The sequence below is a fragment of the Ranitomeya variabilis genome, chromosome 2 (genome assembly GCF_051348905.1).
Source record: "Ranitomeya variabilis isolate aRanVar5 chromosome 2, aRanVar5.hap1, whole genome shotgun sequence".
NCBI lineage: Eukaryota > Metazoa > Chordata > Amphibia > Anura > Dendrobatidae > Ranitomeya > Ranitomeya variabilis.
In genome coordinates, this window is record NC_135233.1 from 523785321 (window position 1) to 523812204 (window position 26884).

The 26884-nt window shown below is 45.6% G+C and overlaps 1 protein-coding gene across 2 annotated transcripts in view; it reads left to right on the forward strand.

Annotated features, from left to right (window-relative positions):
- ELP4 (elongator acetyltransferase complex subunit 4) overlaps positions 1–26884 on the forward strand; it is a 552864-nt gene that overhangs the window by 90461 nt on the left and 435519 nt on the right. For both annotated transcript variants that reach the window (XM_077288061.1, XM_077288062.1), the window contains exon 3: positions 12109–12230. In XM_077288061.1, the coding sequence (XP_077144176.1) occupies positions 12109–12230 (122 nt within the window). The remainder of the gene's footprint in view (positions 1–12108; positions 12231–26884) is intronic.

Consider the following 26884-nt stretch of genomic DNA (forward strand, 5'->3'; position numbering starts at 1 on the left):
CCGCTCCTCCTTTTCCTCCTTGCCCAAAAGAGGAGGTATCAGTCCTGCTGCTAGGTTGTTGCCCTCCTACGGCCCCCTCCACGTCTCCTGGTGTACTGGCCTGTTTCCTGGTATCTGCTCCTTGCTCTGAACACAGTGCTGACAGACACAGCTGCCCTTGCCACAGTTTGCATAGATGTGCCATTCTGGATGAGCTGCACTAGAGCAACTTTTGTGGGTTGTAGACACTGCCTCATAGTACTGCACAGTACATCTAGGGGTGAGAGCAATTACAAAATGCAAAAGTGACCAAAACAGCCAAAAAAAGATGAGAATAGAGAAATGGTCTGTGGTCATCACCTGTGGAACCACTCCTTCATAGGGGTTGTCTTCCTAATTACCTATCGTTTCTACCTGTTGTCTGTTTCATTTGAACAAGAGCAGGAGAAATTGATTCACAGTGTTGCTTCATAACTGGACAGGTTGATTTCACAGAAGTGTGATTGACTTGGAGTTACATTGTTTAAGAGGTCCCTTTATGTTTTTGAGCAGTGTATAATAGGTCAACCTTTTTTTTCTGTGTTCAATAAACTTCTAGTTTATGCAAAATCTGATGGGTTGACAATTTTGTTTTCTCTATGGATAAATGTATGTAATTTCCCTGAATCTCCGTTTCAAGATCATCTTCGGTTTACTGGCTTATAATCACCCTGCATAATCTTACTGTTTGTAAAATGTGGTAATGAAGATTTATAAAAAAGAAAGATTTGTTTATCTTTTGAAAAGAAAGTGTGAAGTGCAGTCTTCAAATGACACAAAACAAGGGTGTCATCTCTGTCCTAGGTTTATATCTATGGACAGCATCATCGCCGCTATGAAACCACAGTAGTATTTATTACAATGTGTTTGTGATCAAATCATATACAGAATGCAAACAACAGATAAGGACATAGTAAATCTGAAGTAATTGGAGGAAAAAAAACATTTAAAACTATTACAGGGTTTCTGTACTTGGAGCTATAGCAGCGTCATATGCTAAACAGCAGACCTGTATTTGTATCAGAACAGTAAAGGATTATTAATTTTTTGTGTGCAAAGTGCTGTAAACAAAACATAAATATACACATATGGTATTTTGTATTTGCTTCTGACTAGTTTTCTCCTAAATTAATTACTAGAGATGGGAGAACCCGAACAGTAAAGTTCGGCGTCTGTACTGAACACCTACTGTTCAGGCAAAGACGCCGAATATGGACTTCATCACGAAGTCCGTGTTACTGTTCGGGTTCTTCTGACCGAACTTCGGGTGTTTGTTGCGCTGTGTTGTGCATGGCAGTGGGGCAAACACTGCTTCTGATCGGTGGTGAAACTATCCCTGCCGGTCAGAGAGCCGCAGTTTCCACGCTGTCAAAAGACAGCGTGAGCGCTCAGCTGTGATTGGAGGTATAAAGTTTACCTCCGGTCACTGGTATCAGCTATTGGGACAACTGCTCCCATCATCCGACGCCTGCTGCCCCTAATAACAGTAGGGGCAGGAGCGTCGGATGAGAGTATCTGCCATGCCTGTACTGTAAATAAATAATTCAAGAAAAAAAAAACTGGCGTGGGTTCCCCTGTATTTTTGTTAACCAGCCAGGCAAAACTCAAAGCGCTGTCAGCTTCAGCAGGGCTAGTTATCAATAATAGAGGGGTCCCCGCGCTGTATTTTTAAAATCGTTTAAATAAATAATTTTAAAAAATTGCGTGGGGTCCCCCCATTTTTGACAGCCAGATTTGCTAAAGCAAACAGCTGGGTGCTGGTATTCTCAGGCTGGTAAGGGGCCATGGATATTGCCTCACTCAGCCTAAAAACAGCAGCCGCCAGCTGCCCAGAAAAGGCACATCTATTAGATGCACAAATTCTGGTGCTTTGCCCGGCTCTTCCCACTCACTTGCTCTGTAGTGGTGGCAAGTGGGGTTAATATTTATAGGGTTGATGTCACCTTTGTATTGTCAGGTGACCTCAATGGAGAGGATAAGATACCTATCCATTACTAATCCTATAGTTACATGGTAAATAAAGACACAGCCAGAAAAGTCCTTTATTAGAAATAAAACAAAACACAGTTTTCCTTTTTTATTTAAAAATAACAAACACAGTTACACTCACCAATCGCCTATTCCACTGAAGCCCTCATTCTCCTGTAATAAAACTAAAATAAAAAAAAAAAAAACAATATCCCTCACCTCTCCGTCGTTCTGTCCCACTCAGTAATCCATGTCTGGCAGAGGAAAATTTTTCGACCTGAATGGTGCCAAAATGCGATTGTACAGACTGTGAGAACCACTGGTGACTGAACTGTGAGCGCAGCCTCAGTGACCGGCGGTGACGTCATCCCGGTCACTGAGGCTGCGATCCCAGCTGAGCTAAACTGCCATGACCTCAGTGAAATTCCCGCTAGTACAGGATTTTTTTTTTAAATTATTTATTTACAGCGTAAGAGCTGGCTAAGGAATTCTCTCAGCAGCTCCTGCTCTCACTGCTATTAGCGGCAGCAGGCGTCTGATGATGGGAGCAGTTGTCCCCATCAACTGACACCAGTGACCGGAGGTAAACTTTACACCTCCGATCACAGCTGAGTGCTCCCGATGTCTTTTAACAGGTTGGGAACCGCGGCTCTCTGACTGGCGGGATGGTTTCACCGCCGATCAGAAGGGGTGTTTGCCGCACTGTCATGCACATGACAGCGCAGCAAACATTGGATGTTTGTGCTCCCTATTCAAGTCTGTGTTCGGGCCCAGGCCAGGGTCCGGGTACTGTTCTGGTACCCGAATCCGAACTCTTTGTAATTGTTCGGCTGAACGCGCTGGACCCGAATATCCAGGTGTCCTTCCATCTCTGTTAATTACACAGGTCTGCAAAAAAAAAAAAAAATTTCAAGAGCTGTTTTGGTTATTCCACGTAAATTAATTTATTACAAATGTTTCATGAAAATCATTTTTTAACTGCAATGAGCTCACTAACACACACTAAAATTGATTCTTCTTCCCTGTGAGACTTCTCTTGGTACATTTACGCTTGTGAGTAGCATCTGGAATGTCTCTATGAAGCGTCCAACAGTAGTCTGCCATCATTGTAATGCTCCATCTTCCCTGGTATCGTCTTTCCATCTCTTTAATGTCCTGGTGGAATCGTTCACCTTGCTCTTCACTCACAGCTCCCAAATTTTCAGGAAAGTTGTCAAGGTGGGAATGGAGGAAATGCACTTTCAAACTCATCAGGCAACCTAAAGCTTGAAATGCTTTCAGCATTCGTCCGACAATTTTTTTGTAGTCAGGGTCTTTGTTATTGCCTAAAAATTTCTCTACGACCTCTTTAAATGCAAATCACCCTTCTTTTTGAGGATGCGTCATGGTATTGATAAACTCTTGATCAGCTATAAGCCTTCTAATGTCTCGTCCGACGAACACACCTTCCTTCAATTTTCCTTCTGAGAGGCCTGGAAACTTGGTGACCAAGTATTTGAAGCATTCTCCATCTTTTGGAAGTGATTTTACGAATTGCTTCATCAATCCCAATTTTATGTTGAGAGGTGGTAGAAGAACTTTATGGGGAGGAACCAAAGTTTTTCGGAGGACATTTTTTTCACCAACTGTGAGCACCCTTGGCTGCCAATTCTTCTTGGTTCAGTGATTTTGTCGGTCTCGACTGTCCCATAGACACAGAAAACAAGGGTATTTGATATACCCAGCTTGTTGCCCGAGCAGCATGCACAAGACTTTCAAATCCCCGCACACTTGCCAACCGTGGTCTTCATATTTATGTTTACGAAGAACCAATTCCAAGTTCTCGTAGGTTTCCTTGAGGTGTACAGAATGACCTACAGGGATGGAAGCATAAAAACCGCCGTTGTGTAGTAAAACTGCTTTGAGACTTCTTTTGAAGAATCTATAAAAAGACGCCATTGCGCTGAATCATATTGGATTTTGAATTGACCCATCAAACCTTCGACATCGATGCAATAAACCAACTTATCTTCCTGGGCAACGTAAGGAACGAACTCGTTTTCACGATGTCTGAACCATGAAAAAGACACTCCTGGCAACAATAAATTATTGCTTTTGAGCCTTGATCCGAGTAGCTCAGCGGCATCTTTGGGAAGATTCAAGTCTCTTACCAAATCATTCATCTCCTCCTGGGAAAGCAATTTTGGTCTTGTATCATCTTCAAAGTCAGAATTTGATTCATCATCTGATTCAGGTATGACTCCACCTTTATCGGAGCTAGTTATCTCTTCCAAGGTAGCAGGGGCCTTGGGTACTGGTATATCTGTGCCATGGGGGATGAGACGGATTGCTGAGTGAATATTGGGGTATGAAATGGAATGCTTCCATTTTGAATTATACCCTTTCACATCGCATGAACAAAAGTAACAATCGTCACTATGGTTATTTTGCTCTCGCCATACCATAGGAATCCCATAACTGAAAGCTTTTTTCTTACCCTTGAACCGATTTCGGAGGTCCTCAACACACCGTTTGCACACTTTATGAGGCGCCCAAGCTTTATCTTGATCTCCAAGCTTTAGTCCGAAATAAGCGAAGTATACTTTTTTCGCAAAGTTTGTAATATTCAGCTGTTGCTTCAACACTGTATATTCACACAAATGTAACAGAAACTGTCGGTTGAATATGACGAGCTAACATGAACTGAGATGAAAAAGTGTGAACAGGCGAGAACCAAGATAAAACAATTGAATCAAGCCCGGGCATGTCAGAGCCTGCTCGTTCAGCTTGCAACATGTTGATGCTGGTTTCATTAGCTCACTCTGAAAGTTCTTTTCTTTGAAAGTTATATTTTTTTGCCATTGTATATCTTCAATGCATTGATGTGAAGTAATTAATAGCAATTTTGACTTTCAAAACCCTAAGGTAAAAGCAATACCAAAAATTGAGAAAAATATACTAAATTTGAAGAGAATTTTGCATTTTGTGGCAAATCCTGACATCCAGGATTTTTTTCAATATTTTTTTTCGTTTTCAGCACACCAAAATACATGGAAATTAGATGAAAATAATCAAACAGATTTTTAGTCGCAGACCTGTGTTACCTTTTCCAATTTTAACAGGAACCTGTCAAGTTAAAATCCCCTATGTTAATAAGTAAAAGCAGATCATCAGAGATGATAATTAGCATCCAGAGCATGTATCCCAGGTGGAGACATCAGTGACAGGGAGAATACAATGTTATGATCATGTTGCTTGTGAAGAAACCAGATTGTATCTTAATTTCCCAGACAACCATGTTTTGCAAAAACAAAAGAACTGGCTTTTTATCTGTATATTGGCTTGTGAATTTAAGTGTTTGTCTGGTGGGTCAAGAAGACAGACTTGCCCACTGATATACTATCTAACATACTGTGTAAAGGTACCTTCACACTCAGCAACTTTACAACGAGAACGACAACGATCCGTGACGTTGCAGCGTCCTGGTTAGCGATCTCGTTGTGTTTGACACGCAGCAGCGATCTGGATCCCGCTGTGATATCGCTGGTCGGAGCTAGAAGTCCAGAACTTTATTTGGTTGTCAGGTCGGCGTGTATCGTCGTGTTTGACAGCAAAAGCAACGATGCCAGCAATGTTTTACATGGAGCTAACGACCTGTGAGAACGATAAATGAGTCACCGTTACGTCACAGGATCGCTCCTGCATCGTTCTGGAGCTGCTGTGTTTGACATCTCTACAGCGACCTAAACAGCGACGCTGCAGCAATCGGCTCGTTGTCTATATCGCTTCAGCGTCGCTGAGTGTGACGGTACCTTTAAGGCTGAGTCACACATAACGATATTGTTAACGATATCGTTGCAACGTCACACTTTTGGTGACGTAGAAACGATCCCGCTAACGATCTCGTTATGTGTGACAGCGACCAACGATCAGGCCCCTGCTGGGAGATCGTTGGTCGTTGGGGAATGATCAGGACCATTTTTTTGTCGCTGATCACCCGCTGTCATCGCTGGATCGGCGTGTGTGACGCCGATCCAGCGATGTGTTCACTTGTAACCAGGGTAAATATCGGGTTACTAAGCGCAGGGCCGCGCTTAGTAACCCGATATTTACCCTGGTTACCATTGTAAAAGTAAAAAAAAAAAAAACAAACAGTACATACTCACATTCTGATGTCTGTCACGTCCCCCGGCGTCCACAGGGTTAAAACTGCTTTCGGCAAGAGCGCTGCTTAATGCACGCGCTCCGGCCGAGAGCTTCCCTGCACTGACTGTGTCAGCGCCGGCCGTAAAGCAGAGCACAGCGGTGACGTCAACGCTGTTAGTGCCGGCGCTGACACATTCAGTGCAGGGAAGCTCTCGGCAGCAGCGCGTGCATTAAGCAGCGCTCTTGCCGAAAGCAGTTTTAACCCTTGGACGCCGGCGGGGGACGTGACAGACATCAGAATGTGAGTATGTAGTGTTTTTTTTTTTTTTACTTTTACAATGGTAACCAGGGAAAATATCGGGTTACTGAGCGCGGCCCTGCACTTAGTACCCTGATGTTTACCCTGGTTACCCAGGTGCTGCAGGGGGACTTTGGCATCGTTGAAGACAGTTTCAACGATGCCGAAGTCGTTCCCCTGATTGTTGGTCGCCGGAGAGAGCTGTCTGTGTGACAGCTCCCCAGAGACCACACAACGACTTACCAATGATCACGGCCAGGTCGTATCGCTGGTCGTAATAGTTGGTAAGTCGTTTAGTGTAAAGGCCCCGTCTCACACAGCGACGCTGCAGCGATACAGACAACGATGCTGATCGCTGCAGCGTCGCTGTGTGGTCGCTGTGTGGTCGCTGGGGAGCTGTCACACAGACAGCTCTCTCCAGCGACCAACGATCAGGGGAACGACTTCGGCATCGTTGAAACTGTCTTCAACGATGCCGAAGTCCCCCTGCAGCACCCGGGTAACCAGGGTAAACATCGGGTTACTAAGCGCAGGGCCGCGCTTAGTAACCCGATGTTTACCCTGGTTACCAGCGTAAATGTAAAAAAAACCAAACAGTACATACTCACCATCTGTTGCCCGTCAGGTCCCTTGCCGTCTGCTTCCTGCTCTGACTGAGCCGCCGTACAGTGAGAGCTGAGAGCAGAGCGCAGCGGTGACGTCACTGCTGTGCTCTCACTTTACGGCGGCTCAGTCAGAGCAGGAAGCAGACGGCAAGGGACCTGACGGGCAACAGATGGTGAGTATGTACTGTTTGTTTTTTTTTACATTTACGCTGGTAACCAGGGTAAACATCGGGTTACTAAGCGCGACCCTGCGCTTAGTAACCCGATGTTTACCCTGGTTACCAGTGAAGACATCGCTGGATCGGTGTCACACACACCGATTCAGCGATGTCAGCGGGACCTCAACGACCAAAAAAAGGTCCAGGCCATTCTGACACGACCAGCGATCTCGCAGCAGGGGCCTGATCGCTGGTACATGTCACACATAGCGAGATCGCTACTGAGGTCGCTGTTGCGTCACAAAACTTGTGACTCAGCAGCGATCTCGCTAGCGATCTCGCTATGTGAGACGGGGCCTTAACTCCAGCTTTAGTCTGTAATAGTGACTGTACATTGAGTGGGTTAAGCTTTGTTTATTGATGTGTGCTTATATGCTAATAGTGCTACTTAATCCCATGACCATTGTTTACCTTATCTTGATCTTGGACTGAAGGGCCCTGGGTAATTCTAAAAATAGCTTACATGCCTTGGGTATAAAATGACTCAGGAGTTCACATCCTGAGAGTCTGAAGTAATACAGAGCTACCAGCCAGACATTCTGAAAACCTCCCAACAGACAAGAGAAAGGACTGCAGCCAATTCATCATGGCATCATCACGAGGGACACTGATCTAGTATTCTATAGGATACAACCTAGGGGTTTTCGGCTCCAGTTGGAAAGACACAGATCTGATCCAGTGACCATCTCTGAACCATGGATCTGTTTGGAAAAAGCCAGGGTTGGGACCCGCTGGTCGCCTGGTTCCATGGAGATGGTCAGATAAGCCAGGTGGTGACTCTCGTGTCAACTGGCTTTGGACCTTGTATGGACTCTATGGACAGTTCTTGGTCATCTCCCTATGCTTGTCGTTACCCCTTCTCTGTGCGTTCATCCACAGTTGGAGTAGCGACCCTGGGAGCTCTGACATCATGTCAACTGGCTTTGGATCTTGTATGGACTCTATGGACAGTTCTTAGTCATCTCCCTCTGCTTGTCGTTACCCCTTCTCTGTGCATTCATCCACAGATGGAGTAGCGACCCTGGGTGCTTTGACATCATGTAATACTGGAAATACATGGAGACGCAGTGATCTTTTATATGTGCCCATGTGACCCTGGGAGCTCTGACATCGTGTCATACTGGAAATGCGTAGAGACGGAGTGACCTTTTATATGTGCCCATGTAACCAAACAATTCCAGCCATGGAGGGATTGTTCTGTTTGCTATTGTGTGTTGTGGTTCAATAAAGTATTGCCACACTGTTTTACCTTAACCCTGTGTTGTCTGTGTAGTGTATTGCCCACGGGGAGATAGAGCGGGCGTTCAGTGGTATGAGCCGTGGTCTATGCAGTCTTGCTAAAGACAGCCGGGCCAGCGGACAAGAGCACCCACTGAACCCGTTTCTCCACATTGCTCCTTTCCAGTCATTGAGGCAAGGAGCTGCACTCACCAGACATGGCAGTCCACCAATGAGGCCCACTGGTCAGCTGATTGACGTCCTGCTCGTCCTGTGTATGTGCTGAGCGGGATGTCGGTCAACTGGAGTGTGAGCATGATTGGGAACAGCCGTATCTGCTCAGTGCTGCACACCTTCTGCCCCAATGACTGGAGAGGAGCAGACAGCATGATTATAAGGTTATGTTCCCACAATGAGTTTTTTCTTTGCACCAAAAACTCAGCATCTTCTGATACTTTCCCACGATTAGGAAACCCGCAGCAGCCACATGGTACAGCATAGTGGATGGGATTTCTAGGAATCCCTTGTCCACTATGTGTGTACAGGCGCTCATGGCTCACCCGCTGAGACTGACATGTGGTTCGACTTTCAAGACTGCAGCATGTCAAATTCTCTTGCAGCAATGCAGTGAACGCATGTGGATTTACCCAAGTTCAATAGAAGGCAGCATTTTGGATGCAGTGAACATACACCATGTCCAAAGCGCTGCTATTTCAGGATCGTGGGAGCATAGCCTTACAGGTCAAACAAAATTTATATAGAAATTTATAGAAATCTCATGCCTCTGGTGTTTTCTTTTATGCAGTGCTAACTGACCTGCGGTGCGTGGTTCAAATCTGAAACATGTCAACTTACCTTGCCGATACGCTGAGTTTTATGGCAGATTTTCCCCATAGAATTGGATTGGATACATAAAATCTGCATGAAAATATGTATATGAGTGTGTTTTCGCTGTGGAAATACACTAAAAATGCTTGTAATCCACACATCATTGTCTCAATAAAGTTTGTGAAAGCCAAGTGCCAGGAAATATCAAAAACAAAGTGGCTTTATTTAGCAGCAATATCAATAACAAAAAAGAAATAAAAAATGCGTTGTCAAAAACCTGATAAAAACACATGCAAAAACACAAATAACATAATATTTAATAGGCATAGAAATGCTTCAGAAAATCTGTAACATCAAAAACTCACTAAATACTCATTGTGGTAACATAGCCTGCATAGAAAACATTAAAGGGAACCTGTCACCCCCAAAATCGAAGGTGAGCTAAGCCCACCGGCATCAGGGGCTTCTCTACAGCATTCTGTAGTGCTGTAGATAAGCCCCCAATGTATCCTGAAAGATGAGAAAAAGAGGTTAGATTATACTCACCCAGGGGGCGGTCCCGGTACGATGGGTGTCGCGGTCCGGTTCCGGGCCTCCCATCTTCTTACGATGACGTCCTCTTCATGTAGTCACGCTGCGGCTTCGAAGTACTTTGTCTGCAGTGCGCAGGCACCGGGAAAGGTCAGAGAGGCCCGGCGCCTGCGCACTGCAGTACTTTGCTCTGCACTCAACAGGCAGGATCCGCAGCGAGAAGACAAGAAGAGGACGTCATCGTAAGAAGATGGGAGGCCCCGGACTAAACCGTGACACCTATCGGACCCGGACCGCAGCGGGACCGCCCCTGGGTGAGTATAATCTAACCTCTTTTTCTCATCTTTCAGGATACATCGGTGGCTTATCTACAGCATTACAGAATGCTGTAGATAAGCCCCTGATGCCGGTGGGCTTAGCTCAACTTCGATTTTGGAGGTGACAGGTTCCCTTTAAGATCCATAACACAGCTCCAGTGCTTCCATCAATCCATGAGGGCCATTGTCTTTCTTCTCAGCTGGATCTATTATCTACTGTTTGCGGTTGTGCATAGTTTGCCACCCCTGAAGAGAGATGTGGGCTTCAGGCGTGGACTTCCCATGGTTGTCAGCAGTGTCGGTGATTGCAGCCTCTGCCATATTGCCATTGTTGTAACTAGTTGTTTCCATTCATGTAATTGGGGCTGGACTACAGGTCCACATACTACACAAGGGCATTGTGTCTCCTCTTTAAGGGTTCAGATTAATTACTTGTTCACATTTTCACATAATTCTATGACCGTAGTGGATGTTAGAAGTCTTGGATTAAGAATGAAGTTATACTGTGACTGGTCTGAGAGCAATAGATGAGGAAATGTTCTATGCTCCACATAAAGTAGATGGGACTTTTGAAGTGGAAATAAATGTATGCAAATGTTTCATCTGTGAAATCTCTTGTTATTTAGGATTCAGTAGGTAACACCTCTGCTAAATGTATACTGTGTTTTGCACATATAATTGCTCTTGAAGAGTTGGCCGGCACTTTTTAATGTTGTTGGCAGGAGCTTTGCAAACAGATTGTCGCTGTAATTTTGTGTGCGCCATGGAAGGACGAGCCTTTGTCTCAGCGGTACATTGTGCATGTACTCATATACTTGATGCTCTCTCCTGTACTAGCAATGTATTACATTAGAACCATGTTCCTACATTGTTCCGCTATCCGTTAACCCGTATACTTTCATGAAAACTCATGCCCACTATGCGTTTAACCATCTCGCACACCAATATTGCAGTACATGGTAAAAATCATTCTCTCTTATGAAGCTCGAACAGAGGTTTGGCCTCATATGAAGATCAAGATGGCATCTTACATGACCACGTCAACCCATTAGTTGCCCTTGATGGGTTGACGTGGTCATGTTGATGCCATCTTGATCTTCTTATGAGGCCAAACCTCTGTGCTGTTTGGTGGGGCAATGTGCACAGGTAAAAGGGAATCTGTCAGCAGGTTTTTGCTACCTCATCTGAGCGCAATGTAATGAGAAGCTGAATCTGATGATATATCATTTAGTTTACTGAGAGCAGCCTTCTGACACAATCAGATCTTTTAGATTTAGCAATGCAGCAGAGCTAAGGAAGCTAACCCCACCCACACCACAGCAGCCCCGGCCCCCACCAGGTTCTGTATGTGCGTATGTGCAATGTCTGTAAACAGTGAGCTGCTTATCACAGGGGAAAGGGGTGTTTCCGCACTAGTGCGGCAATATTAATCTTTCAGTTATAAATAGTAAACAGCAGCATGTACTTTGACAAGTGACACATCGCTGAATTCTGTGTCTCAGCCTCTATCCCCTGCTGTCTTCAGATTACATAGCAAAAACCTGCTGACAGATTCCCTTTAAGCCCTAATGGTCTTAAAATGACAATGTTTGATTGCAATGTGTTACGAATAATTGATAAACAATACATTTTTGGATTATGTTTTCGTAGTAAAATAATACATATTTCTGTTTAAAAACAAACAAAAAAAAACAACAATAGAAATTGGCACTCACCAACTCACAGCAATCCTCTTTTCCTCCTTTTTTGGCACATAAAACAAATGCAGAGGGAAGTTCCCTTGTATAAAACAGTACATGGATTACAACCCATGTGTACATACAGGGTACAGCACACAGTTATCTTGGACAGGACTGGATACTTGTCATGGATTCTCCTCTTCAGTGCGAGCACGTCAGTATTAATCCGTCAGTGGTTTCCTACAATGTGTAATAGATGATATGTCACTTGTATCAATTACTAATTCCTTTTTCTGTTCACAGAGGAGGATACCTACAGTACTTACTCCAATCTTCTGCTGAAGTATTTCCTGGCGGAAGGAATTATCAGTGGTCATGAAGTCTTTGTTGCATCTGCCAGTGATATTCCATGCAAAATTATTCAGGTAATCGGTTGAACATACATTTAAGTAACGTATATTTTATACAATCATGGCTGAAAGTGTTGGCGCCTTTGAAATTGTTCCACAAAATGAAAAAATGAAATGGACAAAATTGTTGTCACCTTTCCAAAAATGTGGGTGAATAACTTTGTTTCAAGCATGTGATGGTCCTTCAAACTCACCTGTGGCAAGTAACAGATGTGGGCAATATGAAAATCGCACCTGAAACAAAAAGAAAAGGTGAGAAGTTGATTCAATATTTGCATTGAGTGTCTGTGTGTTCCATACTAATCATGGAGAATAGAAAGGGAAGAGAACTGTCTCAGGACTTGAAAACTAAAATTGTTGAAAGATATTATCAATCTCAAGGTTACAAGTCCATCTCCAGAGATCTTGATGTTCCTATGTCCACGGTACACAACATAATCAAGAAGTTTACAACCCGTGGCACAGTAGCCTATCTCCCTGGCCGTGGACGGCTGAGAGAAATTGATGAAAGGTTGCAAAGCAGGATAGTCCAGATGGTGGGTAAACAGCCCCTATCAAATTCCAAAGAAATTCAAGCTGTCCTGCAGGTTCCTGGGTGCATCAGTGTCAATGCAAACTATCAGTCAACATTTGAATGTAATGAAACGCTATGGCAGGAGACCCAGGAGGACCCCACTGCTGACACAGAGACCCCAAAAAGCTAGATTGCAGTTTGCCAAAATGTATGTGAGTATGCTAAAATCCATCTGGGAAAGCATCTTGTGCACAGATAAGACCAAGATAGAACTTTTTGGTAAAGCACATCATTCTACTGTTTACCGAAAAACAGACTGAGGCCTACAAAGAAAAGAAAGAACAAGGTACTTGGAGTAAAATATGGTGGAGGTTCAAAAATGTTTTTGGAGTTGCCTTGCTACCTTTGGCACTGGGTACCTTGACTGTGTAGAAGGCATCATGAAATCTCTGAAGATTACCAAAACATTTTGTGTTGCAATGCCTATGCAATTTGTAATGCCTAGTATCAAAAAGTTGGGTTTGCGTCCTAGTTGATGGGTCTTCAGCAGGACAATGACTGCAAACATACTTCAAGAAGCACCCAGAAATGGATGGAAACAAAACGCTGAAAAATTCTGGACCTGGAGCGGTTTACAAAAGAAGAGTGATCCAAAATTCTATATGAGAGGTGTAAGAAGCGTGTTGATAGTTATAGGAAGCCATTGAATGCAGTTATTTATTCCAAAGGGTGTGCAACCAAATATTAATTTGAGGGTGCCAACAATTTTGTCTGGACCATTTTGGGGGTTTTGTGTGAAATTACGTCCAGTTTTCCATTTTTCCGGGGGTTTTTGTGTGTTGTTCCAATACATACAAAGGAAATAAACTTGTGTATAACAAAACGTGTGATTTCAATAATTTTCTGGGAGAAATACCTTATTTTCTGGAACAATTTCAAAAGTGCCAACACGTTCGGCCATGATGGTATTTCTTGCAGAAAACATACTCACTCCCCTGTTACACTCCATTGAGGGGCTGACTTCAGTTACACCTTTTCTTCCAAGCTATATAATATAGATCAGCAAATCACTTCTAGGTCAATTGAATTTGCATCTCCTGAATCCAATCTTTTTTTTTTATTATACAAATTATGAAAAAAATCAGCCGCCATTTTGCTTATTTGTAGAAGTTTGAAAGAAGGGTGAAAGATAAATAAAAAGATGAAACTTTGCTACTCTCTAGTCCCACTGCCTCAGACCCCTTGTCCAGTCCTCCACAAAGCTCTCTCCTGTCTCTCCTATCCTCCAGCATGCATTGTCCTCTTCCACCATTTTCACTCTACACCTGAGCTTCCGGCACCAAGTAGATCAGTGACCTGTGCCTCCGGCAGCACACGTCACAATGCCAGATTCCTACTTTCACTGGAAGCCACAGTGTTTAATGGAGATGCTAGAAAAGTATGCTGCGCACCGCTGGAAAGAAGGGGCCGGAGGGAGCTTTACAAAGGATTGCAGCGGTGAGCAGTTTTAATTTGAGTATTTTTGTCCACATCCTACAATTATTGTGCTGTAGGTTCTGTGACGAGCCTGGAGCCACATAAGGTGCATTTTATTAGCATCAGATAACTTCAATGCGAATTTTGAGTGAACCGATGCGTTTCAGTTCCGGCAGATACGCTCATCACTGCTGCACACAGTTTTTGGAACCTCTGTATCTAAAATAAAAAATGAAGTAACTTAGCAGATAGTCCAGATTTGAAGTTTTCTTCAATAAACACAGAACAAATGGATTTACCTTATTATAGGGGCACATGCAAGGCAGTAAAAAAGAGCTGCATGACCTTGTTACATACAGGGTTAACTTTGTATGGTGAAACATAGTTCTGCATAGATAAGCTATTTGTAGTGCTGTATTACTTTATTTTTTTTTTTGTATAAAATCCTTCATTATTTTCTGCAGATCTGCTGCATCCCGTAGCCCACCCTATACTATGTATAGAGAGAAATGTTAGTCACCAGCAGATGAGCGGTGGACCCACAGCTCCTAATTATGGAGGACTCGGCTGTGCTCGCTCATAATGTAGAGGAATCCATGAATGCAATGATAACCAGCATTTTCATAAAACCATTACAAGAAAAAAATAAGTATTGCAGTGCTAGGGTCAGGTCACTTCTTGCTAGGGTCATCGTACTTCTCACCAGGGTCAGTGCAGTTCTTGCTAGGTTCAGTGTAGTTCTTGCTAGGGTCAGTGTAGTTCTCACTAGGGTCAGTGTTGTGAATTCCGTTCTCGAACTCCCTCCTGTGGTCATGAATGGTACTTCGGTGAGTTCTGTCCGTGGACTCCCTCTGGTGGCTGTGAGTGGAGATGCTGGTTCTGAGATTCCTTCTCCAGCTGCCCTCGTTTGGGGCTAGGCTGATTCTCTATTTAACTCCACTCAGATCGTTACTCCATGCCAGCTGTCAATGTTCTGGTACTGGTTCAGATCTCTCCTGGATCTTTCTGAGGACCTGTCTACTCCAGCACAAGCTAAGTTCCTGCTTGTTCATTTGTTACATATGGTTTTTCTTGCTAAGTTCTAGTCCAGCTTGCTATCATGAAACTACCTGGCTAGCTGGAAGCTCTGGGGGTGCAGAGTGGCACCACCGCATCGGGAGTCGATGCGGGGGTATTTTTTGCACACTCTGCGTGGTTTTTGTAGCTTTTTGTGTTGACCGCAAAGATCCCTTTTCTGTCCTCAATCTGTTTAGTTAGACTGGCCTCTCTTTGCTAAAACCTATTTCATCCTGTGTTTGTGATTTCCTCTTATCTCACAGTCAATACTTGTGGGGGGGCTGCTTTTACCTTTGGGGAAATTTCTCTGAGGCAAGTAAGGCTTCGTTTCCTTTCTTTAGGGGTAGTTAGCTCTTAGGCTGTGAAGAGGCGTCTAGGCAGAGTCAGGCACGCTCCACGGCTGTTTCTAGTTGTGTTGATAGGAGTAGGGTTTGCGGTCAGCAGAGTTCTCATTTCCCCAGAGCTCGTCCTGATTCCGTGTTTAACTATCAGGTCATTCCTGGTGCACCTAACCACCAGGTCCATAACAGTACAGCTGGCCCACAAAGTGTTAATGCATCTCAATAGAGGGAAAAGAGAAGTTCTGAGACCATTTTTTTTTTCTCTGCAGTGTGTTTTGCCTTTCTTTTCCCCTTAAACTCTGGGTGGTTCAGAACTTAGGTGTGGATATGGACATTCAAGGTTTGTCCTGTAGTGTAGATCAACTCGCTGCAAGGGTACAAAACATTCAAGATTATGTAGTTCAGAATCCTATGTTGGAGCCTAGAATTCCAATTCCTGATTTGTTTTCTGGGGATAGATCTAAATTTCAGAATTTCAAAAACAATTGTAAACTGTTTCTTGCTCTGAAACCCCGCTCTTCTGGTGACCCTATTCAGCAAGTAAGAATCATTATTTCTTTGTTGCGTGGCGACCCTCAAGACTGGGCATTCGCCCTGGCGCCAGGAGATCCTGCATTGCGTAATGTAGATGCATTTTTTCTGGCGCTGGGTTTGCTTTATGATGAACCGAATTCTGTGGATCAGGCAGAGAAAATTTTGCTGGCTTTGTGTAAGGGTCAGGATGAAGCGGAGGTATATTGCCAGAAGTTCAGAAAGTGGTCTGTGCTTACTCAGTGGAATGAGTGTGCCCTGGCAGCAATTTTCAGAAAGGGTCTTTCTGAAGCCCTTAAGGATGTTATGGTGGGGTTCCCCACGCCTGCTGGTCTGAATGAATCAATGTCCTTGGCCATACAGATCGATCGGCGCTTACGTGAGCGCAAAACTGTGCACCATTTGGCGGTATCCTCTGAGCAGAGGCCTGAGCCTATGCAATGTGATAGGACTTTGACCAGAGCTGAACGGCAAGAACATAGACGTCAGAATGGGCTGTGTTTTTACTGTGGTGACTCCACTCATGCTATCTCTGATTGTCCTAAGCGCACTAAGCGGTTCGCTAGGTCCGTCACCATTGGTACTGTACAGCCTAAATTTCTTCTGTCCGTTACTCTGATTTGCTCTTTGTCATCCTATTCTGTTATGACATTTGTGGATTCAGGCGCTGCCCTGAATTTGATGGACTTGGAGTTTGCCAGGCGCTGTGGTTTTTTCTTGGAGGCCTTGCAGCATCCCATTCCTTTGAGGGGAATTGATGCTACGCCTTTGGCCAAGAATAAGCCTCAGTACTGGACCCAGTTGACTATGTGCAAAGCTCCTGCGCATCAGGAGGATATTCGCTTTTTGGTGTTGCATAATCTGCATGATGTGGTCGTGTTGGGTTTGCCATGGCTGCAGGTCCATAATCCAGTATTGGATTGGAAATCAATGTCGGTGTCCAGTTGGGGGTGTCAAGGGGTACATGGGGATGTTTCATTATTGTCAATTTCTTCCTCCACTCCTTCTGAAGTCCCTGAGTTTTTGTCGGATTACCGGGATGTATTTGATGAGCCCAAGTCTAGTACCCTACCTCCTCATAGGGATTGTGATTGTGCTATTAATTTGATTCCTGGTAGCAAGTTCCCTAAGGGATGACTTTTCAATTTGTCTGTGCCAGAACACGCCGCTATGCGGAGTTATATAAAGGAGTCCTTGGAGAAAGGGCATATTCGCCCGTCGTCGTCACCATTGGGAGCAGGGTTCTTTTTTGTGGCCAAGAAGGGTGGTTTTCTGAGACCTTGTATAGATTACCGCCTTCTTAATAAAATCACGGTCAAATTTCAGTACCCTTTGCCTCTACTGTCTGATTTATTTGCTCGGATTAAGGGGGCTAGTTGGTTCACCAAGATAGACCTTCGAGGGGCGTATAATCTCGTGCGTATTAAACAGGGCGATGAATGGAAAACAGCATTTAATACGCCCGAGGGCCATTTTAAATACCTGGTGATGCCATTCGGCCTTTCTAATGCTCCCTCTGTGTTTCAGTCCTTTATGCATGACATCTTCCGAAAGTATCTGGATAGATTCATGATCGTATATTTGGATGATATTTTGGTCTTTTCGGATGATTGGGAGTCCCATGTGAAGCAGGTCAGAATGGTGTTCCAGGTCCTTCGTGCTAATTCCTTGTTTGTAAAGGGATCTAAGTGTCTCTTTGGAGTTCAGAAGGTTTCCTTTTTGGGCTTCATTTTTTCCCCTTCTACTATCGAGATGGATCCTGTTAAAGTCCAAGCTATTTATGATTGGACTCGGCCTACATCTGTGAAGAGCCTTCAGAAATTTATGGGCTTTGCCAATTTTTACCGTCGCTTCATCGCTAATTTTTCTAGTGTTGTTAAACCATTGACTGATTTGACCAAGAAGGATGCTGATGTGGTGAATTGGTCCTCTGCAGCCGTTGAGGCTTTTCAGGAGTTGAAACGTCGTTTCTCTTCGGCTCCTGTGTTGTGTCAGCCAGATGTTTCGCTCCCTTTTCAGGTCGAGGTTGATGCTTCTGAAATTGGAGCAGGGGCTGTTTTGTCTCTGAGAAGTTCTGATTGCTCTGTAATGAAGCCATGCGCTTTCTTTTCGAGAATGTTTTCGCCTGCTGAGCGTAATTATGATGTTGGCAATCGGGAGTTGTTGGCTATGAAGTGGGCATTCGAGGAGTGGCGACATTGGCTTGAAGGAGCCAAGCATCACATGGTGGTCTTGACAGATCACAAGAATCTGACTTATCTCGAGTCTGCCAAGCGGTTGAATCCTAGACAGGCTCGTTGGTCGCTGTTTTTCTCCCGTTTCAATTTTGTGGTTTCGTACCTTCCGGGTTCTAAGAATGTGAAGGCTGATGCCCTTTCAAGGAGTTTTGTGCCTGATTCTCCTGGGGTTCCTGAGCCGGCTGGTATTCTCAGAGAGGGGGTAGTTCTGTCTGCCATCTCCCCTGATTTGCGGCGGGTGCTGCAGGAGTTCCAGGCTGATAGACCTGACCGTTGTCCAGCGGAGAAACTGTTTGTCCCTGATAGATGGACTAATAGAGTTATCTCTGAGGTTCATTGTTCGGTGTTGGCTGGTCATCCTGGGATTTTTGGTACCAGAGATTTGGTGGCTAGGTTCTTTTGGTGGCCTTCCTTGTCGCGGGATGTGCGTTCTTTTGTGCAGTCTTGTGGGACTTGTGCTCGGGCTAAGCCCTGCTGTTCTCGTGCCAGTGGGTTACTTTTGCCCTTGCCGGTCCCGAAAAGGCCTTGGACGCATGTTTCCATGGATTTTATTTCAGATCTTCCTGTTTCTCAAAGGATGTCAGTCATCTGGGTGGTTTGCGATCGCTTCTCTAAAATGGTCCATTTGGTACCCTTGCCTAAATTGCCTTCTTCCTCTGATTTGGTTCCATTATTTTTCCAACATGTGGTTCGTTTGCATGGCATTCCGGAGAACATCGTGTCTGACAGAGGTTCCCAGTTTGTTTCAAGGTTTTGGCGGTCCTTTTGTGCTAAGATGGGCATTGATTTGTCTTTTTCTTCGGCTTTCCATCCTCAGACAAATGGCCAAACCGAACGAACCAATCAGACTTTGGAAACTTATCTGAGATGCTTTGTTTCTGCGGATCAGGATGATTGGGTGACCTTCTTGCCATTAGCTGAGTTCGCCCTTAATAATCGGGCCAGTTCGGCTACTTTGGTTTCGCCTTTTTTTTGTAATTTTGGTTTTCATCCTCGTTTTTCTTCAGGGCAGGTTGAGCCTTCGGACTGTCCTGTTGTGGATTCTGTGGTGGACAGGTTGCAACAAATTTGGACTCATGTGGTGGACAATTTGACCTTGTCCCTAGAGAAGGCTCAACGTTTCGCTAACCGCCGTCGCCGTGTTGGTCCCCGACTTCGTGTTGGGGATTTGGTTTGGTTATCATCTCGTTATGTTCCTATGAAGGTTTCTTCTCCTAAGTTTAAGCCTCGTTTCATTGGTCCTTATAAGATTTCTGAAATTCTTAATCCTGTATCATTTCGTTTGGCCCTTCCTGCTTCTTTTGCCATCCATAATGTGTTCCATAGGTCGTTGCTGCAGAGATATGTGGCGCCTATGGTTCCCTCCGTTGATCCTCCTGCTCCGGTGTTGGTCGAGGGGGAGTTGGAGTATGTGGTGGAGAAGATTTTGGATTCTCGTATTTCGAGACGAAAACTTCAGTACTTGGTCAAATGGAAGGGCTATGGTCAGGAGGATAATTCCTGGGTTGTTGCCTCTGATGTCCATGCTGCCGATTTAGTTTGTGCCTTTCATTTGGCTCGTCCTGATCGGCCTGGGGGCTCTGGTGAGGGTTCGGTGACCCCTCCTCAAGGGGGGGGGGGTACTGTTGTGAATTCCGTTCTCGAACTCCCTCCTGTGGTCATGAATGGTACTTCGGTGAGTTCTGTCCGTGGACTCCCTCTGGTGGCTGTGAGTGGAGATGCTGGTTCTGAGATTCCTTCTCCAGCTGCCCTCGTTTGGGGCTAGGCTGATTCTCTATTTAACTCCACTCAGATCGTTACTCCATGCCAGCTGTCAATGTTCTGGTACTGGTTCAGATCTCTCCTGGATCTTTCTGAGGACCTGTCTACTCCAGCACAAGCTAAGTTCCTGCTTGTTCATTTGTTACATATGGTTTTTCTTGCTAAGTTCTAGTCCAGCTTGCTATCATGAAACTACCTGGCTAGCTGGAAGCTCTGGGGGTGCAGAGTGGCACCGCCGCATCGTGAGTCGGTGCAGGGGTATTTTTTGCACACTCTGCGTGGTTTTTGTAGCTTTTTGTGTTGACCGCAAAGATCCCTTTTCTATCCTCAATCTGTTTAGTTAGACTGGCCTCTCTTTGCTAAAACCTATTTCATCCTGTGTTTGTGATTTCCTCTTATCTCACAGTCAATACTTGTGGGGGGGGGGGGCTGCTTTTACCTTTGGGGAAATTTCTCTGAGGCAAGTAAGGCTTTGTTTCCTTTCTTTAGGGGTAGTTAGCTCTTAGGCTGTGAAGAGGCGTCTAGGCAGAGTCAGGCACGCTCCACAGCTGTTTCTAGTTGTGTTGATAGGAGTAGGGTTTGCGGTCAGCAGAGTTCCCATTTCCCTAGAGCTCGTCCTGATTCCGTGTTTAACTATCAGGTCATTCCTGGTGCTCCTAACCACCAGGTCCAGGGGCGTAACTACCGCGGTCGCAGCGGTCGCCATTGCGACCGGGCCCCGCAGGTCAGGGGCCCCGGGCCGGCAGGTCTGAGCAGGGCCAGGCTGGCCATCGGGCACTTCTGGCAAATGCCAGAAGAGCCGATGCCAGTAGTGGGCCGCTGCACTGTTCCTCCCCCGGAACCCCCCCCAGTGCCGCCGCCGCCGCCGCATTTAACTATACCGGCGTCTATGACACCGGTATAGTTCAATGCAATGATGGGAGGAGAGAGCGTCACCTGACGCTTCCTCTCCCATCATTCCCCGCTCTGCCTCTGACAGTACACTGCGGGTGCGCGATGACGTCATATCATCGCGCACCTGCAGTGTCCTGGGCAGACTTCAGCCGCCAGGAGCAGTGCGGGCAAAAGGAAAGGTGAGGAGAGTTTTTTTTTTTTTTTTTCTTTTTAACCGGACTGTGGGGCCATTATCGGGGGGGGGGGGAATGAGATGTGGGCTGTGCTCTATATATCCCTGTGCGGGCTCTGCTGTATATACCCCTGTGGGGACTCTGCTGTATATATCCCTGTGCGGGCTCTGCTGTATATATCCCTGTGCGGGCTCTGCTGTATATACCACTGTGCGGGCTCTGCTGTATATACCACTGTGCGGGCTCTGCTGTATATACCACTGTGCGGGCTCTGCTGTATATAACACTGTGCGGGCTGTGCTCTATATACCACTGTGCGGGCTCTGCTGTATATAACACTGTGTGGGCTGTGCTGTATATACCACTGTGCGGGCTCTGCTGTATATAACACTGTGCGGGCTGTGCTGTATATACCACTGTGCGGGCTCTGCTGTATATAACACTGTGCGGGCTGTGCTCTATATACCACTGTGCGGGCTCTGCTGTATATAACACTGTGCGGGCTGTGCTGTATATACCACTGTGCGGGCTGTGCTCTATATACCACTGTGCAGGCTCTGCTGTATATAACACTGTGCGGGCTGTGCTCTATATACCACTGTGCGGGCTGTGCTCTATATACCACTGTGCGGGCTGTGCTCTATATACCACTGTGCGGGCTGTGCTCTATATACCACTGTGCGGGCTGTGCTCTATATACCACTGTGCGGTCTGTGCTGTATATACCACTGTGCGGGCTCTGCTGTATATACCACTGTGCGGGCTGTGCTGTATATACCACTGTGCGGGCTGTGCTGTATATACCACTGTGCGGGCTGTGCTGTATATACCACTGTGCGGGCTCTGCTGGATATACCACTGTGCGGGCTGTGCTCTATATATCCCTGTGCGGGCTCTGCTGTATATACCACTGTGCGGGCTGTGCTCTATATACCACTGTGCGGGCTGTGCTCTATATACCACTGCGGGCTGTGCTCTATATACCACTGTGCGGGCTGTGCTGTATATACCACTGTGCGGGCTCTGCTGTATATACCACTGTGCGGGCTGTGCTGGATATACCACTGTGAGGGCTGTGCTGTATATACCCCCTGTGCTGGCTGTGCTGTATATACCCCTGTGCGGGCTGTGCTGTATATACCCCTGTGCGGGCTGTGCTGTATATACCCCTGTGCGGGCTGTGCTGTATATACCACTGTGCGGGCTGTGCTGGATATACCACTGTGCGGTCTGTGCTGGATATACCACTGTGCGGTCTGTGCTGGATATACCACTGTGAGGGCTGTGCTGGATATACCACTGTGCGGTCTGTGCTGGATATACCACTGTGCGGTCTGTGCTGGATATACCACTGTGCGGTCTGTGCTGGATATACCACTGTGAGGGCTGTGCTCTATATACCCCCTGTGCTGGCTGTGCTGTATATAACCCTGTGCGGGCTGTGCTGTATATACCCCTGTGCGGGCTGTGCTGGATATACCACTGTGCGGTCTGTGCTGGATATACCACTGTGCGGTCTGTGCTGGATATACCACTGTGCGGTCTGTGCTGGATATACCACTGTGCGGTCTGTGCTGGATATACCACTGTGCGGTCTGTGCTGGATATACCACTGTGCGGTCTGTGCTGGATATACCACTGTGCGGGCTGTGCTGGATATACCACTGTGCGGGCTGTGCTGGATATACCACTGTGTGGGCTGTGCTGGCACCCAACACCATGTTGCAGTGCAGGAGATTCCTGCAACAGTCCGAGGCGTATCTAGGGGAAGCGGGGCGGGGGGAAGGTGGGGGGGTTGTGGGGGCGGGGGAAGGTGGGGGGGTAGGGGGGGTAGGGGGTGGGGTAGGGGGCGGGGGAAGGTGGGGGGGTAGGGGGGGTAGGGGGTGGGGTAGGGGGGGGTAGGGGGGGGCCCCATTTGGAAGTTCGCACCGGGGCCCATAACTTTGTAGTTACGCCACTGACCAGGTCCATAACAGGTCAGTTTAATTCTCGCTAGGGTCAGTGTACTTCTCACTAGGGTTGGTCAATGTAGTGATCACTAGGGTCAGTATAGAAAAATATTTAGAATTGAGAGTCCTCAGTGGTTGATACCTTTTAATGGCTAACTGAAAAGATAGGGTCAAAATAGGGTCAGTATAGTGAGCACCAGGGTCAGTGTAGTGATCACTAGTGTCAGTGTAGGTCTCACTAGGGTCGGTGTAGTTCGCTCTAGGGTCAGTGCAATGATTACTAGTATCAATAGTGATCACTAGTATCAGTATAGTGATCAATAGGGTCGGTGAAGGTCTCAATAGGGTCGGTGTAGTTCTCTCTAGGGTCGGTGTAGTTCTCACTAGGGTCATTGTACTTCTCACTAGGGTTGGTGTAGTTCTCACTAGGGTCGGTGTAGTTCACTAAGTTCAGTGTAGGTCTTACTAGGGTCGGTGTAGTGATCACTAGGGTTAGTGTAGTTCTCACTAGGTCAATGTAGTTCTTACTGGGGTCGGTGTAGTTCACTAAGGTCGGTGTAGTGATCACTAGGGTTAGTGTAGTTCTCACTAGGGTCGGTGTACTTCTCACTAGGGTCGGTGTAGTTCTCACTAGGGTCGGTGTAGTTCACTTGGTTCAGTGTAGGTCTTACTAGGGTTGGTGTAGTGATCACTAGGGTCGGTGTAGTTCACTAGGTTCAGTGTAGGTCTTACTAGGGTCAGTGTAGTGATCACTAGCGTCGGTGTAGTTCTCTCTAGGGTCAGTGTACTTCTCACTAGGGTCGGTGTAGTTAAGTAGGTTCAGTGTAGGTCTTACTAGGGTCAGTGTAGTGATCACTAGGGTCGGTGTAGTTCACTAGTTTCAGTGTAGGTTTTACTAGGGTCGGTGTAGTGATCACTAGGGTCAGTGTAGTTCTCTCTAGGGTTAGTGTAGTTTACTAGGGTCGGTGTAGTGATCACTAGGGTCGGTGTAGTTCACTAGGTTCAGTGTAGGTCTTACTAGGGTCGGTGTAGTGATCACTAGGGTTAGTGTAGTTCTCACCAGGGTCAGTGTAGTTCTTTACTAGGGTCAGTGTCGTTCTCACGAGGGCCACAAGAACCTGATGACTGAGCGCCATCGATGAAGACTAATTTCATATATATATATTTTATTTACCAACATTGAAGAAATACAAGAAATGGTTTCCAAACTGTACATACCTTAAACAATGGTCACTGACGTGTGACCTATACCGTACAGTAGCAGGACAATGTGCACTTGCTCTGGCCACTGTTGCATGCAGTTATTATTTCCTCCAGTCCACGCTGACAGTCTCCTTTCTGCTACATCAGGTCCAGCAGTCTTACGACGGCCCAGAGTTATAACTTAGTCGGTATTCTCTGGGCGTCCAGCTGTATAGCATTACATTGTCTCGCACACGTCACAGCAGCCTGCTACCAACACGGAGGAGCCAGTGACCAACACAATGGTGCCAGCAGTGTCTGTTACTCGCAGTGAAATGCTATAATTGTCCTGCTTTGATTTTATGATACGTAATTGGGAGGATCCTGAACCTATAAGCAAGACAAATATTGCTGATACTTAAAAGGGGAAAAGACATTCTTTCAGGCCGTAATTACCGAAAAAAAAATGTGTGTAGCGAAAAGAGACAAGTACAAGATAAAAAGCCCCATCAACAGCGTAGGGTATATTATATACCACCCGGCAATTTATCCATCATCCTTTGAAAACATATTCTTGCCTTTTGTACTCCCAGCTCTCTCAGAAAATCAGCTATGAAATGCAACAATGGAAGACCTCATAAGGAAGAAAAAAGAATGTCATTCCTAGTGTTTTCCTAGACTCTCAGATTTAGAGTACAGGCAGAATTCTTTGCTCCCGCTCTGAGGATCTGTCCTGGCTGTCACCGGCTGCGGGAGGAATCTACAGCCGCATTAGAACATGTGATCACCCAGAACACGGCCTGTCACTTTGTATATTTCTATCACTGTATTTGTTGCTTATGTTTATTTTATTTAGAAATCAAGTTTTTATTTTACTTTTATACGGAAAAACAGCAGCTTTAAAGGGCAGCAAGCAGAGATGTACTTGCTGCATCCCTCACCCTGTCTAGATTAGAACCGTGCCTTAGGTTCAGAAATCGTTGTGGTCCCCTAATGGCTCCGAAGTCGCACTGATACGTGTGATTGACGCAAAGTGCGAGCATGCTGGAGAGCCACAGGCGGGTCTCAGGCAGTCATCACTGCCCGGCAGAAGCCTTAGGTCGTGGTCACACTGCGTCTTTTAGATGCTGCGTACACTGAACCATGTTTTCTGATGTCATTTTGGACACCGTTTTACTTCAGTTCTTTTTGTTAATCCACTTTACAGCTTTCAAACCCTGAAGCAGCTAAGAAGAAGTTCTAAAATACATCCACATCAAGTGGTTTTGACTTTGCTTTGCATATGTCCATTCTTTCTGGTGGTTTTTTAGCTCTTTTTCTGGTGGGTTTCAAGCCTCATCCGCCTGAATAAGATGTGTGCACAGGACTTCATTTTGTCCTCGGAGCAGAAAAAGACTGAAGAACAAAAAATGTTGGTTGTCACAAAAATTCAAGTTTTTCCATAAAATTTTCATTGTGCAAAAGTACTAATACAGAAAAATAACAAGCTAAGCATATCTGGTGGCACCTCCTTTTCACCTACCCACAGAATGAAGTTATCATGTTTTTCAATATTTTTTGTATCCCTTTTTTCTTTAATGCTTGCATATGTGTGAACAATAAATAGGCCAATATTCACCCTGTCCAGGTCCCATGCTGCATCTCTGCCACTGGTCCAATCTATGTATATTACTGCTGCAGCCAATCATTCAGCTCGTGCCATGTATATTGTCAGAGCTATTGAGCTTAATGACTGGCTGCAGCAATTTGTTTGTATTTGTTATGTCATCTTGGCAGCCCTTTATGACCACCGCTTATGCCTTTTTACAACGGTCCCATCAGAGTGTTTATCGTCTTAATATATTGCAATCATCATATTATACAGCACTGTGTACTTATAATTGCTCATTTTTGCCTTTCTACACAGCTAATTATTCTCTTTTCCCTGCTGTATGTAGAAACAAGAAGTCTCTCATCCCTGCATTTATCATTCCTATCTTCAACTCGTGACCCGGCTGCTCCCTCCTCTCCTTGCCAAGGACTTTTGCAGTGACTCGTGACTCATACAGGGGAAATTGACCTCCTGTTTCTACATAGAGCTTAGAAGGATACAGATTTTGTAGTTTTTAATCTTGTGATATAGACATAATGGAAAAGGGAAGAATTATATGGGTAGAAAGGCAATATGAGCAATTGTTAGTACATAGTGCTGTTTAATATGATTACTGCAATATATTAAGAGGATAGACACTTTAATGGGAAAAGGAGGACTTCTTTAAGGGGACTTAATGTTCAGTGCTGCTTCTTTACAGCACTTAGGGTCAAAGGAGTAGCAGCAGGTGTCAGCCCTATGTTTATAGCTGGCACCCTGCTGCATCAGTTATGATCACTTTAGCACCAATCCCAGGTGTTTAACCCCCTAGATGCTGCTGTCCATTCCGGCAGATGCCTCTTTATAGTTAACAGAGTGAAAAGGTTTCCTCTTAAACCCTAGTGGGACCCCACATTGGTAACCCCAGGCCAAGTATTTGCTTCAAGGTATGGTGCTATAAGCTGGGTCTAGCAAGCTGTGGCAG